The following is a 14051-nucleotide window of genomic DNA, read 5'->3' as shown; positions in this document are numbered from 1 at the left end:
TGATTCAGTTATACATATACATTTAGCTTTTTCATCCTTTTCCACTATGATTTATTACAGGATATTGGTTATAGTTCCCTTCTCCTAGCATGTTTTTAAGGTGCCTCTCTGTTGTGGCATGATTCAGCACTTCATTCTTTTTTATGGCTAATATTCCACTGCATACATTCCATTGTCTAGACATTGCATTATCTGTTCATCAGACGATGGACATTTGGATTGTTTCTAGTTTTGACTATTATCAGTAGTATTCTGAACATTCTTGTACTCAGTTCTTGTGTGAAAATATGTTTTCAGTTCTCTTGGGTGTTTAGCTGAGAGCAGAACTGCTGGGTCATATGGTAAGTGTGTTTAATTTTTTGAGGAAAGACTAAGAACTGTGTTCCAAAGCAGCTGCATAATCACCAGCACATATCACGGTTCCAATGTGTCCACATCCTTGTCAACACTCGTTACTGTCCATCTTTTTTATTATAACCATATGAGTGAGTGTGAAGTGGTATCTCACTGAAGTTTTTTTTTTTTTTTTTCCTCACTGAAGTTCTGATTTGCAAAAACCCCCAATGACTAATGATGTTGGGCATCTTTTCATGTGCTTAGCTTATTGGGTATGTGTTCGTCTTCTTTGGGGAAATGAGCATTCATATCCTTTGCCAACTTTTTACTGGATTATCTTTTTATTGTCGAGTTGAAGAGTTCTTTATTCTGAATCCTGGACCCTTACCAGGTGTATGATTTGCAGACACTTTCTCTGATTCTATGGGCTGGCTTTTCACTTTGTTAACAGTGTCTTCTGAAGCACAAAAGTTTTCATTTTGACAAAGTTCCACTTATCTATTTTTCCTTTTGTTGCTTACACTTTTGATGTCATATCTAAGAAATCACTGCCTAATCTAAGGTCACAAACATTTACACCTATGTTTTCTTTTACGAGCTTTCTAGTTTTAGCTCTTATATTTAGGTCTTTGACCCATTTAAAAACTTTTATTCACGATGTTTTTTATTGTGGTAAATATTAATATACATATGAAACAAAATTTGCCATTTTTAACCACTGTTAAGTATACAATATAGTGGTATTTTTTAGGTTCACAATCTTGTGCAACCATCACCACTATTTCTAAATTTTTCATCCCCTGAAACAGAAACTCTGTATGCAATAAACAGCAAAACTATTCTTTCCCTCACTGAATTATTTTGGCACCTTTCTCAAAAATCATTTGACCTACATGTATGAGTTTGTTTCTGAACTCTCAATTCTTTAAAAATAAAAACAAAACTTTTTTTATTTATTGGCTGCACTGCACAGCATATAGGATCTTAGTTCCCTGGTCAGGGATTGACCCTGGGCCTCCTCCACTGGAAGCACACAGAGTCTTAACCACTGGACCGTAAGGGAAGTCCCTACTGAATGGAGTATCAGTTCTATTCCACTGATCTGCAAGTCTGTACATCCGGCAGTCCCACACAGTCTTGATTACTATAGCTCAGAAGTAGGTTTTCAGATCAGGAAGTCTTGAGTCTTCCAATTCTGTTCTTATTCAACATTGTTTCACCTATTCTGAAGCCCTTTCACTTCCGTATTATCTTCTGGATCAGACTGCCAATTTGCACAAGAAAAGTTGGTGGGATTTTGAGTCTGTAGATCAACAGATCAAGGAGTACTGCCATCTCGATAACAGTAAGTCAAGATAATATGTACATGGATATATTTGCATTTATTTAGGGTTTCTTTAGTTTCTTTCAGCAATATTTTTCAGTTTTCATGGTACAAGTCTTGCTGTTTTGTTAAATTTATTCTTATCCTTTTTGATACTATTGTAAATGGAATGATTTTCTTAATTTCTATTTTTTATATTCTTTATTACCAGTGTGTAGAACTATGACTGATTTCTGAAAATCTTGCTGAATGTATTACATGTAATAGCTTTTTGGTGGATTCCTATTAGGATATTCTATGTAAAAGACCACATTACTTGCAAACAAAGACAGTTTTACTTCTAAAGCTTTTTTAAAAAAATTTTGGCTGCATTGTGTCTTCACTGCGATCCATGGGCCTCTCCAGTTGCAGCATGTGGGCTTAGCTGCCCTCTGGTATGTGGGATCCTAGTTCCCTTACCAGGGATTGAACCCAAGTCCCCTGCATTGGAAGGCAGATTCTTAACCACTGGACCACCAGGGAAGTTCCTACTTCTTCCTTTCTAATCTAGATGCTTTTTATTTCTTTTTCTCGCCTAACTGCCCTGGCTAGAACATCTAGAATAATGTTGAATAGAAGTGGTCATAGTGGACATCTTTTGTCTTGTTCTTACCCTTAGGGGCAAAGCTTCCAGTATAGTATGTTAACTGTGGGTCTTTCATAGGTATCTTTCATCAAGCAAATTCCTCTCTATTTCTAGTTTTCATCATGAAAAATTAGTGAGATTTTGCTGTATAAAATTATATTGGATTTTATAAACTCAAGAATCATTTATGAAAGGCTCAAATAATTTAGACTTTTTTGGGAGCAAGCCACATGGCCTGTGGGATCTTTGTTCCTCCACCAAGGATTGAACCTGGGCCCTCGGCAGTTAAAGAATGTGGAGTTCTAACCACTAGACTGCCAAGGTATTCCCAATTTAGATTTTACTGAATGAAATTTATATCAGGGTCCGAAAAAGTTCAAAATATTCCAAACGTCTACCTGGCATCTCTGATTGGGCTGCTTTGACAACTTCATTTACACTGTGGATTAAATTGGGTGAGCACTTAAAAACCACCGGAAGTACCAAGAATCTCTAACTTACTCATCAGATGATTCTGTCTCTGGGATATGAGACGTGTAAATGCAAACACATTTTCGCTAAACTTAAAATGATGGAACCATATATATACCACACTCACTTCAGGGAATTCATCTTTAAAAGTAACTCTGGTAACACCTTTGAGCTTCAGAGAAGCTGGGAAGAGAATGAGTGTACCTTAAAAGCTTTGTTGGTGTCTGCGGGCATGGCCATGGCTGCTCCAGTCATCTGCTCCTGCATCATCCGAGATTGGTCAGCAGCTGCAGCGTAAGACACACGCCAGTGAGTGCCAGGGCACAGCCCGCACCCAGGACCCTCAGGGAAGCGTGGTCCTCACACAGCACTTACAGATGCTTGGCAGTGGGTTAGAGAACCACGGACAGCTCACTGACTGGCCTTGTCACCCACTTTGTGAAAGTCACTTTACCTCTTGCAAAAAATGACGTGATAACAGCAGGAGAAGGAAGATTAACTAAAGGAAGCTCTAAACTTTATTTCAAATTTAAATAACATGAGCAATAGCTATGAGTTACTGAGCAACACCAATATGCCAGGTACTTCACCAAGTGCTCCATGTATCTACCTTATCTACTCACAGCAAACCCAGAAGTCAGTTATTAAGGTCCCTACTTTACAGGTAGGCAAACAGAGGACTGACGTGGTTAAGTAACTTACCCAGGGTCCCAGCTATTTAAGTAAGAGAGCCAGGACTGGTACTGGTCTCTAGTCAGTGGGCGAACTGATCAAACCAGCCTTCTCTCAGCTTCAGGCTTACATTTACAGGCTTACATTGCTGGTGCTGGATCCCTTATTGGAGGGTATCAGACTCTGCATAACTAAATACTGTCCCCGTGATTAATGAGGAGAATTCAGATCTTCAGTCTGACCTTGGGATGTTTAAGACTCTTTCAGAATACCTCAGAAACTTAGGAATAAGTTTAGGGAATGAAGCACCATATTTCACTCTGTTCAATACAACACAGCCTATCTAAACACTCTGGCCCTGGTATGAATGACTCAGCTATTGAAGTAATTGCCTCTTACCATTATCTTGGCCCAAAATCAGAGAGTAGATGCTCCGAAGCCCAAAGACGTTGAGGAAATACCAGGATGCAGAACTCACCCTAGGAAGCAAAAGTGAAACAATGTAGGTAGTTATTTCAGAATAAACTAGTTCATACATTTCTACCACCCAAAGTTGTTCAGAGTATATAAGGAATCACCTGGGGTCAGCCAGTAGTCATCCAGAGCACAACCAAAGAAGAAACACACGTTGTGAAGGCCATGTTACAAATATTAATAGTTATAGCTCTCTGCAGGCAAACAGCTGAGCCTTGTGGACAGACCTGGGTCAAATCTCGATTCTTCCACTCACTTCAGAGAGTTGCCATGAGGGTAAAACGAGGTAATATATGGAGGCTAACGGCTCCTTCTTTGGCATTCAGTAGCAGGAACTGAACTCACAACTGGTGGGCTTCATTTTATCAGGGAACATGAGTTTTGTTTAATTATCCTGCCTACATAGTGAGTTTTCAAACCATTTATTATTTGTAATCATGACAACAACACACACTTGTTATTGATGTATATAATAAATGCAAATAATACTGAAGTTCGTAAGATATAAATTGAAAGAGGCTTCCTGTCCTGAATCCCATTCTCTAAGGAAACCACAAGTGTCAGTAGGCTTCATATTGAAGACTGTGGTGGCTAGAAAAGCCATTTCAAGTTTTGAACTATATCCCAAAGCTCTCTTTAGGTTAGGTTTCCCACCTTGCCCCAATGAAGTTAATATGTTTGCATATAATAAAAAACTAAAATGAGTGTTAGAAATGATACAGAGGGAAAGGACCCACACTTCATTCCAATGCTTGGGCCACACTCATCTGTACATGATCTTTCAGATTGGTAAGCTAGTTCATATGTGGTTCCAGGCTCCTTTGTCCACACGAGCATGTCAGAAACATACTTGTCCAGGTGCTGACAAAAGATGAAACAGCTTTTCTCCAGCCCATGAAGTTTGTGTTTAGCCCACAGGAGACTGGAAGGTCAAAGTTTAACAGTTGTGCCACTTGTAGTAAGTATACCTTTTCTCCTCTCAGGGAAGTGTGCATGCCCAAGACTCTCCCAGCGCCGGGTCTATCGTGTCCCTCCCAACCAACCACAGACTGCTCCAACTGCGGAGTGAGTCAAGATCGGCAATGGTGACCCCCATTGCCCATTCTCCTCCTCCTGCTGTCTGGCTATTTTATTTTATTCCAGCCTACTCAATTTTATTTTGGCCACGCTGGGTCTCTGTTGTGGTGGGCAGGCTTCCCGAGTTACGGTGTGCCGGCCGAGCTGCCCTGCTGCACGTGGGATCCTAGTTCCCTGACAAGGGACTGAACCTGTGACCCCTGCGTTGGAAGGTGGGCCCTTAACCACTGGACCACTAAGGAAGTCCCTGTCTGGCTGCCATTGGACGCGAGTCTCTGGGAAGCCATAGCCAAAATCATCTTGGAGAGACCACATGAATAAGTACTACTGTGCTCCAGAGGCTGTAGCACTGTCCTGAGAGCTCTTCATATTCGGGGTTTTATTACTCTGATGTAAAAAACAGAACGGTAAATAAGACACAAGTGCTGGATTGGGACAGACTTGTGGTCAAATCTCCATGGCTCCACTTGATAAGGTTGCTACGAGAATAAAATAATATATGGACTGTATCTAGCACAATGACTGGTACCAGTGAAAAGGATTAATGTTGTTATTGGAAGTGATGTATTTTGAAAAATAATACCAACATCCACTTCCATAAGCTCCAGGGCATTTATTGTTAAAAAGTCTGCTTTGGCCAGAATTCCTGCCTTTAATTTTTTTGGGGGTGGACACATCTACTTTTTTGAGTTCCTAAGACCCAAGAAGCTAGGGGAAAGAGCTTGATACATTCTCTCCTTTTGCAAGAAAACTCATGTAAAAGTTACCATAATCTGTGGCATTCTGAGTGGAGTTTCAATGAGGAAAAACTCCAAAACCCTATTCCAGTGAAGCAGGCAAACTGGAAATCCTGTTGTTTAAAGAGATCCCTGTTTTAGATTTTGGTTGGTGTTTTTACTCAATAGAAGAAAGTCCATACCAGGAGGCATCTAATGTAAGTAGTTCAATTCCTTGCTGTAGCATAGGCTTAAAACGGAGGGTCAGTGGAAATGGGACCTTGGCTGCGGAAAAGAAAGAAAAAGTTCAGAATCATGCCTCTGTAGAACAGTTTAATAAATGTGATGCACATATCTCCCTGAGGAGATGGGAACTCTGTACCATACAGTGTTTAGAAACTTATTTCTAAACTTATTTAGAAACTTATTTCCACAAAGAGACTTATGTCACTTTCTGAAGAATTAACACTCAAAAGTCACTCGATTCTAGTTCTTTGAACAATACCAGATTGTCTAGTGCTTAAGAAGTAGGGGCTTAAACTAAGCTGTGCCCCAAAATCTGGAAAAGAAGCCAGCACAAGTCTGTCAAACCCGAAGTGGAATATATACGCACAAAGAAAGACATTCCTGAGACACCAAGTTCATTTAAATCAAAGCGGCTCACAAACACATCGACAAGCAACTGACTCAACACCTCAAAAATGAAGTCAAGATAGAAACAGGCTTCCCTTCCTCCTACTCACTAGGACACAAAACTAATTTTGGATACAAAGTAGTCAGCCACTTGTTCAAGTCCCTTAGTAAAAAAGCATCTGTGTCATGAATGTATGAACACTTTGGGATAACAGCCAGGAAATCAGAGCATGATCAATTTTTTTGTTCAAGAGCTGTTATCAAAAAGAAAGAACTGTTATCAACTTCCACTCGAGAACATAGGACCTGGGACAGTAGTATGTCAGCAGTACCTGGGTTTCTGAGTAGGGTCATGGGAAAGGATCAAAGATGAAGTAAACCTGAAGTCTTCTGAGTCTGTAACTTACTTGTGACAAAGCCTGAAAACGTCATGTTGATCCATCCACCAATAAGAATCATAGGCAGGACATTGGTGACATTGCCTTTCATCATGTCTGTGAGCATGGTGGGATCTAAGACAGAAAAACAAGCAACCAATAGCTGTTACCACTGTTGGTAGGGATTTATTCCTTGTTTTTTGTAACTTTTAAATTTACTTGATAAAATTAATACAAGTAATACAAGTTCATTGTAAAAAATTCACATGACATAGAAACACAGGATGTGGACAGTTCCTCTGCCTACTGTCTAAACACTTTTAACTGTTGTATATTCTTCTATCTTTATATGTCAATATAAATGTACATATATACCTATCATGTATATATATGCACACACACAATAGTTTCTTTCTGTATATACATACATGAAGGGATACTATGCTTACTATTCTGCTTCTTAATTTTAAAAATTAACATATTGTGAATATTGTTTCCATATTGGTGTAATATGGCTCATTATTTCTAATGTCTGCATAGGCATCCACTGTGGTCACACTCATCACTTCTGGTTAGACCAATAGATTGTTTATTGGCAAAAAAAAAAAAAAAATGTTGCCAACAACTTCCTTGTACATAAATCTGCAAATTTGTGTAAGTGTTTCTGTGAGAGAAACTCTTAGAAGAATTTTTGGACCAAGGGATCTGACCATTTAAAACTGACTTTCAGCAACAGTAAGAGGACTTCACTTTCCATGACCTTGACAGTAGCAGCTTTGGTCAAGCTTTTCTTTTAAAAAAAAAAAAATCATTATTCTTGTCTATCAAGCTGAGTATGTAGTATATTTCAATAAGTGCTTTCATAACTTCACATCATCAATTAAGGAGAAAGGACATGTTTTGACAAAGAAATTGCTAATACTCTACATTAACTAGTAGGCTTTAAAATTCTACTATCCTACTCATCTCCCTGCACAAAGTGATGGCATTAATATTACTAAAGATAAATTTTTGGTTGACTAGATGAAAAAGGCATTTGAATTTAAGAGAAGTACTCTTCAGGGTCAATCTAACATTCCCATAGAAGGCCCTCAAATTCCAGTTTAAGAAATAACCTGTGTGTAGTCGGTCGCTAAGTCATGTCTGACTCTTTGTGACCCCATGGACTGTAGCCCACCAGGCTCCTCTGTCCATGGGATTCTCTAGGCAAGAATACTGGAGTGGGTTGTGGTCAAGCTTTTCAATCGTTTCTAATTTAATGGGGTAAAAAGGATACCGTGTTTTAATTTGCATTCCACTGATTTTAGTGATGTCAAGTATCTTTCCATATACTTATTGGTCTTTTGTTTCTTATAGATTTGCTAAAAGACTTATTATTGAAATCAATTCCAGTACCTTCTGTCTGGGTTTATGATACTGGTTATCTAACCTAAAGAAATAGGTACTGAAATAAATGGATAAGTAAAACCAAATAATATGTTATTTTTGTTTTACTTTAAAGATGATGTATTTTTCACATGACTGGGATCAGAGGAAGTAAGAAATCTGTTAGAGGAAAAACTGTAGGGGGAGAGCAAGCAATCATGTCTGACAAGGAAATGAATCACCGAGGAAAGCATTTAGGCAGAATCTGGGAGTCATCTGCCAGCAACAGGATTGCACTGGGTGGGACCTGGGACTGGAATGCTTTCCAGCCGTGCCCCTCAGAACCCTGGGTCTTGAGGAACAGCAAAGGGGAGAGACCTGGGGACAATGGCCCTACTCCCTGTCCCCTTAGCCGAGAGCTCTTGCTTTTAATTCCACTTTATACATTGGAGTTCTCAAGGTAAAAGATTTATTTGAAAGAGAATCCCCCGTTTGTAGATCCCTATATCAGATGATCCCTAAGTTCCCTCAGATTACTGTCTTATACCATTTAAATTTCAAATAAAAGGACATCCTCCCTGCTCATCCCCCCATCATGTTAAAAATCTTCCTTAAAGATGAGAGAGGGGAATAAACATACCAGTCATAGGAGAAGGCGGCACAACCTTCCTTTTAGTTTTTTTGAAAAATCCATCCTCTGGGTTGTTGAAGTAATATTTTCGTGTCAGGAAAGACTAGTAGAAAAAAGAACTTTTTAAGTCTTAAAACTGTGACATAGAACATTGTCAAATTATTCCCCCGAGGTTTAGTCAGAAGGCCCGTGTAATATGCCATTACATTCAGAACTGGCAGCCTACTTGGCAGCCGACTTGACACTTTAGCTGAGTCACATTTGAAAACAATTTCTCAAGAAGAGCAAGGTCACAATGACAGCAAACACCACTAGGCCACAGCTTAATTACTGACTTGCCTGCCTTCGGCTTTCCCCGAAGAGTCCCCTTATAAAACATTCAGGTATCTACTGTCCTTAACAGTGAATCGTGGAGCTTGTAATAAAAGATAAATGAGTACCTGTTTGGGAATGTACTTTCCATTTTCCCTGAGGACTCTGCTTCGAATTAGGACTTGACTGAAGGGAAAAAAAAAAAAAAACAAACCAAACCAAGACAATGAGATTTTTAAAAGTGAAACTCTAGAAGAAAATGAGAGAATAAAGTAGAAAACCTATTTAAACACAAGAGAAGGCCTATTTGGCAATAGCTCTGTGTGGAAACTTTTCAAAATACAAGTGCCTTTAACACCAATAGGACATACTTAACCCAACACTCAGCTTTCCACAAGAAGTTTTCAGGAGTGACTCTTTCTGAACAAAGATTTCTGAGGAAGGCACATTTGGGACATTACGCTTTCTCTTACTTTATAATGAGCTAAGAAGGAACTTTTCTCTGAGTAAAAAGAGTACCAGTTGGATGCTTCTCAAAAGACCTGGGGGCAGAAGGGAGGAAGGGTGAGGATAAAAGAAGGAAGTTAAAAAAACCCACAAAACCAGAGAAATGATTACAGGGCTTGACAGGGTTGTTACCTGAAAGACAACAAATACAACTTCTACTCAGGGTGCAGATGTTGGTAAGCTCTCAGTAAACACTTACTGAATTAATAAATGAAATTATCTGGTGATATTTGAACATAGTTGATCCTTACAGATAACAAAGTGTACCAAGTGGGCGGTGTCAGAACAAACACCAAACAGAAGAGATCAAAATGCTAATTTTTCTAGGTTTTCAAAAGTTGTTTTAATGAGGGGAGGAAAAAACCTCCTTAATGGAAATCCTCCTTGAAAAGCAAAACAAAACAGAACACTGTAGACACAAGCCTAAAGAGTTGAGAGGTGAGATGTTCCATTCCCCGGGAGCTGGAACTAAAGCTATTTAAAATCTGGCCTGTGTCGCAATGCTGGTCTGTGATGAGGTGAGAACAGACACCGAGACTAAAGGTTTAGAAACTTCTATAGTATGTGACATTGTCCAAACATCCAAATATGTGATCAAAAATTTTTACCAAAGCACCAGCCGGTGACAGACTGAAAATTAAAAAACCAAAACTGGTCCTTTACCATGGACAGTTTAAGTAGCACTGGGTCTAGAATAATGAGTAGAAATTTAAGCTATGGAGTTGGACAGATGGGTTTGAATATTGGCTCTGCCACTTGTTATCTATGTGATCCTGGGTGAGTCCCTTAAATTCCTACATCTCCATTCATATTATACACAGTAACAGGCTTATTCTCATTGAACAAATACTTTTCGAGCTTCTGGGTGCCATGGTAGGTGACATGAACAACAGTGATCAAAAAGCAAGTATCTTGGACTTCCCTGGAGGTCTGGTGGTTAAGAATCTGCTCTTCTACTGCAGAAGGCATGGGCTGGATCCCTAGTCAGGGAATCCTACATGCTGCGGCCAAAAAAAAAGAGGCAAGTATCTCAAGAAGGTTAAAGCCTAGTGGGGGAGAAAAACAGTAATCAAATAACCACAGGAATAAATATCAAATCCATTTGTTACATACCAGGAAAGAGAGACGGATAATCTGAGTGTGTTAACAGGGGGATCTGACTGAGTCTATGAAGTCAAGGTCTTGGAGAAAGCTTTCCTGAGGGGGTATCATTAAGCTGAACCTTGGCAAAGAGCTGGAGCATGGGCAAAAGCCCTGAGGCAGGAGCGAGCACTGTTGTTTCTGGACCAGGGAAAACGCCATATGGCTGGAAGAAAGAGGACTACAGAAACATGGTGAGACAAGGCTTGAGAGGCTGGCAAGAGCTAGACTACGTGTGAGTCTCAGTGCTATTTTTAAAAAATTGGTGTGAAAAACATCAACACAAAATTTACCATCTTAACCACATTTAAGCACACAGTTCAGTAGTGTTAAGCATATTCACATTGTTGTGAAACAGATCTCCGGAACTTTTTCATCCTGCAAACCTGAAACTATTCTCATTGCACAATAACGTCCCCATTCCCCATCTCCCAGCCCCTAGTAACCGCCATTCTACTCTGTGTTCCTGTGAATTTGACTATTTTAGATACTTCATATAAGTGGAATCATATGGATATTACCTTTTCGTATCTGGTCTCTTTTGTTTAGCCTCATGTTCTTAAGGTTCATCTGTATTGTGACCATGTGACATGATTCCTTTCTTTTTTAAGGGTTCCACTGTATTTTAATCTTTATCTTAAAAGCAAAAGGAGGGAGGAAAGGAAACCCCTGTTGGTGGGACTGTAAATTGGTACAACCTTTATGAAAACCAATATGGAGGTTCTTAAAAAAATAAAAATAGAATCACATTTTTAATATATATATCTATATATGCAACCCTGTGTTCATTGCAGTATTAGTCACAATAGCCCAGATACAGAAACAATCCCAAGGACTTCCCTGGTTGTCCAGTGGTTAAGAATCTACCTGTCAATGCAGGGGACATGGGTTCGATCCCTGGTCCAGGAAGATTCCACATGCCATGGGGAACTAAGCCTGTTCTCCACAACTACTGAAACCCATAAACTTTAGAGCCTAAGTGTGGCAACTCCTGAGGCCCAAATGCCCTGGAGCCTGTGCCCTGCAACAAGAGAAGCCACAGCAAGGAGAAGCCCATACACCACGACTGGACAGCAGCCCTCACTCTCTGCACACAGAGGAAGTCTGCACACAGCAAAGAAAACCCAGCACAACCCCAAATAAGTAATAATTTAAAAAAAATCCTGAACGGATACAGACAAAATGATATATGTGTAGACACACACACCAGAATATTAATTCAGCCATGAATAAGAAGGAAATCCATTCACTTGCAACGACATGGACAAATACCATGCATACATTATACAAAATGAAATGAGCCAGCCCCAAAAGGACAAATACTGTATGATTCCACTTATATGAAGTACCTAGAGATAAAGTAGAATGGTGGGTCTCAGGAGTTGGGAGAGAAGGAAATGAGTTGCTATTTAATAGGCTCAGAGTTTCTGTTAGGGGTCAGGAAAATATTGTGGAAGTGTATCGTGGCGGCAGTAGCACAACAAGGTGAATGTACTTAATGGCACTGAATTGTATACTTAAAAACAGTTAAAGTGGGCTTCCCGGGTGTCTCAGTGGTCAAGAACCTGCCTGCCAATGCAGGTGACATGGGTTCAGTCTGGTTAGGGACGATCCCACACGCTGCAGAGCAACTAAGCTGTGTGCCGCAGCTACCAGGCCCACACACTTAGAGCCAGTCTTCTGCAATGAGAGGCCACCCCAACGAGAGGCATGCAGACCGCAAGCAGAGGGTAGCTCCTGTTCACTGCAACTAGGGAAAAGCCTGTGCAGTAATGAAGACCCAGCACAGCCAAAATAAATAAATTTTAAAAAAGGAAAGTGGAAAATTTTATATGCATTTTACCACAGTTTTTTAAAGAGCAAAAAGCAAATATTAAAGGATTTTAAGCTCAATTTTTCACATATGTCACTTAAGGTGATTACCACTGTAGTTAGCATACCCTGAGCACTAAAATGATAGTATTTCCTATTTTCTCTTTGCATGTTTTATCACTTGGACTAAAACTCCCTGAGAGTAGGGTCTTGTCATATTTTGTACCCCCTAGCATACAGCACTGGAGAAGGCAGTGGCACCCCACTCTAGTATTCTTGCCTGGAAAATCCCATGGACGGAGGAGCCTGGTAGGCTGCGGTCCATGGGGTCGCTAAGAGTTGGGACACAACTGAGCGACTTCCCTTTCACTTTTTATTTTCATGCGCTGGAGAGGGAAATGGCAACCCACCCCACTGTTTTTGCCTGGAGAATCCCAGGGACGGCGGAGCCTGGTGGGCTGCTGTCTATGGGGTAGCACAGAGTCGGACATGACTGAAGTGACTTAGCAGCAGCAGCATACAGCACAGTGCAGGGAACATGGTAAGTCGTCAAGAAAACCTTGTTCACTATAGAGAATTCAGGACTTCCACAGGCTGAACAGAAATTCAGATAGATCTCTATTTATATTGCTGACCAATTTTGCAGAAGTGGGGTTGAGAATCATGTGAGGCATTTAAACCCTGGAATAAGGCCAATTTAAATTATCCTGTATATTTTAAATACTCAGTTTCTCTTAAGGTCTGCAAATTCTACAAGAATTTTTGAATTTTGCATTTTTATTTCCATTAGTATCTAAATATAAGTCCCTGCTCGGCTAAGCACAACAAGACAACAACTGGTGATAAAGGTAAAGCTTATCTTCTGCAGTCATAATTTGCAAGTGAAAAACATTTTCTTAAAATAAAACTCTAGTTTTCAAAGTCAGTATTTTTCAAACTGGAGTTTCACATTCTTAAAGATCTATTTGTTTTTCCTTTCCGAAATGTCACTATATTCTACAAGCTTGAGAGTCACTTTTTACATACATTCTATTCCCAAATATGGTCTAATGTTTTTTCATTTATATATTTCTCAATTTTGGTTTAACACACTTTAGAAAAATTTTAGTAACTTCTGAGGCAGCAAAACCTTTTATGAAAACAAATGTCCCATTTGTGATCATTCAAGCTCATGGAAACTTATACCGTATCTAGAGGAAAGTTTTACAGACATCATCTAAAATTTAGTCCCCACTCCTGCTCCATGAGGCATGTCCAGTTATCATCCCCACTTCGCAGATGAACAAGTGAAACACAGGGGTAACTCAGCCAAGGAAACTCAGCTAGTGCGGGCCTGATGAAGCCGGGCAAACTGACATAACCCCTGTACTTTCTTGCCCAAGGTCACGAGAGAGTGAGACTGCTGGAGAGGGGAGGGCGCTGACCTGTCGGAGACTTGCTCCTGGGTGAGCTTCTTGTCGCTCTGCAGCAGGATGGACACGTAGTGGCGGATCATGCCCACGAAGAAGGTGATGATGACGATGGGCAGGACTACCCAGAGGCGGATGTTGGAGTCAAGCAAGAGCTCCGGCCCCGCCAT

General features: G+C 40.1%; 1 protein-coding gene and 1 long non-coding RNA gene across 2 annotated transcripts in view; one reads left to right on the top strand and one right to left on the bottom strand.

Annotated features, from left to right (window-relative positions):
- Nucleotides 1–5904, top strand: part of LOC110133514 (uncharacterized) — a 17852-nt gene extending 11948 nt beyond the window's left edge. Inside the window, exon 4 of the long non-coding RNA XR_002312784.2 lies at nt 4886–5904. This is a non-coding gene — a long non-coding RNA (uncharacterized lncRNA). The remainder of the gene's footprint in view (nt 1–4885) is intronic.
- The window catches only part of EMC3 (ER membrane protein complex subunit 3), a 15265-nt gene extending 1214 nt beyond the window's left edge, over nt 1–14051 (bottom strand). Inside the window, exons 1-7 of the mRNA XM_020887537.2 lie at nt 13897–14051; nt 9142–9199; nt 8711–8804; nt 6736–6840; nt 5899–5980; nt 3828–3907; nt 2961–3043 (exon numbers count right to left, since the gene is read on the bottom strand). Of these exons, the coding sequence (XP_020743196.1) occupies nt 2961–3043; nt 3828–3907; nt 5899–5980; nt 6736–6840; nt 8711–8804; nt 9142–9199; nt 13897–14051 (657 nt within the window). The remainder of the gene's footprint in view (nt 1–2960; nt 3044–3827; nt 3908–5898; nt 5981–6735; nt 6841–8710; nt 8805–9141; nt 9200–13896) is intronic.

The sequence above is a fragment of the Odocoileus virginianus genome, chromosome 26 (assembly GCF_023699985.2).
Source record: "Odocoileus virginianus isolate 20LAN1187 ecotype Illinois chromosome 26, Ovbor_1.2, whole genome shotgun sequence".
Taxonomy (NCBI): domain Eukaryota; kingdom Metazoa; phylum Chordata; class Mammalia; order Artiodactyla; family Cervidae; genus Odocoileus; species Odocoileus virginianus.
The sequence above is the reverse complement of the archived record's forward strand: the minus strand, read 5'-3'. Positions and strand labels throughout refer to the sequence as shown.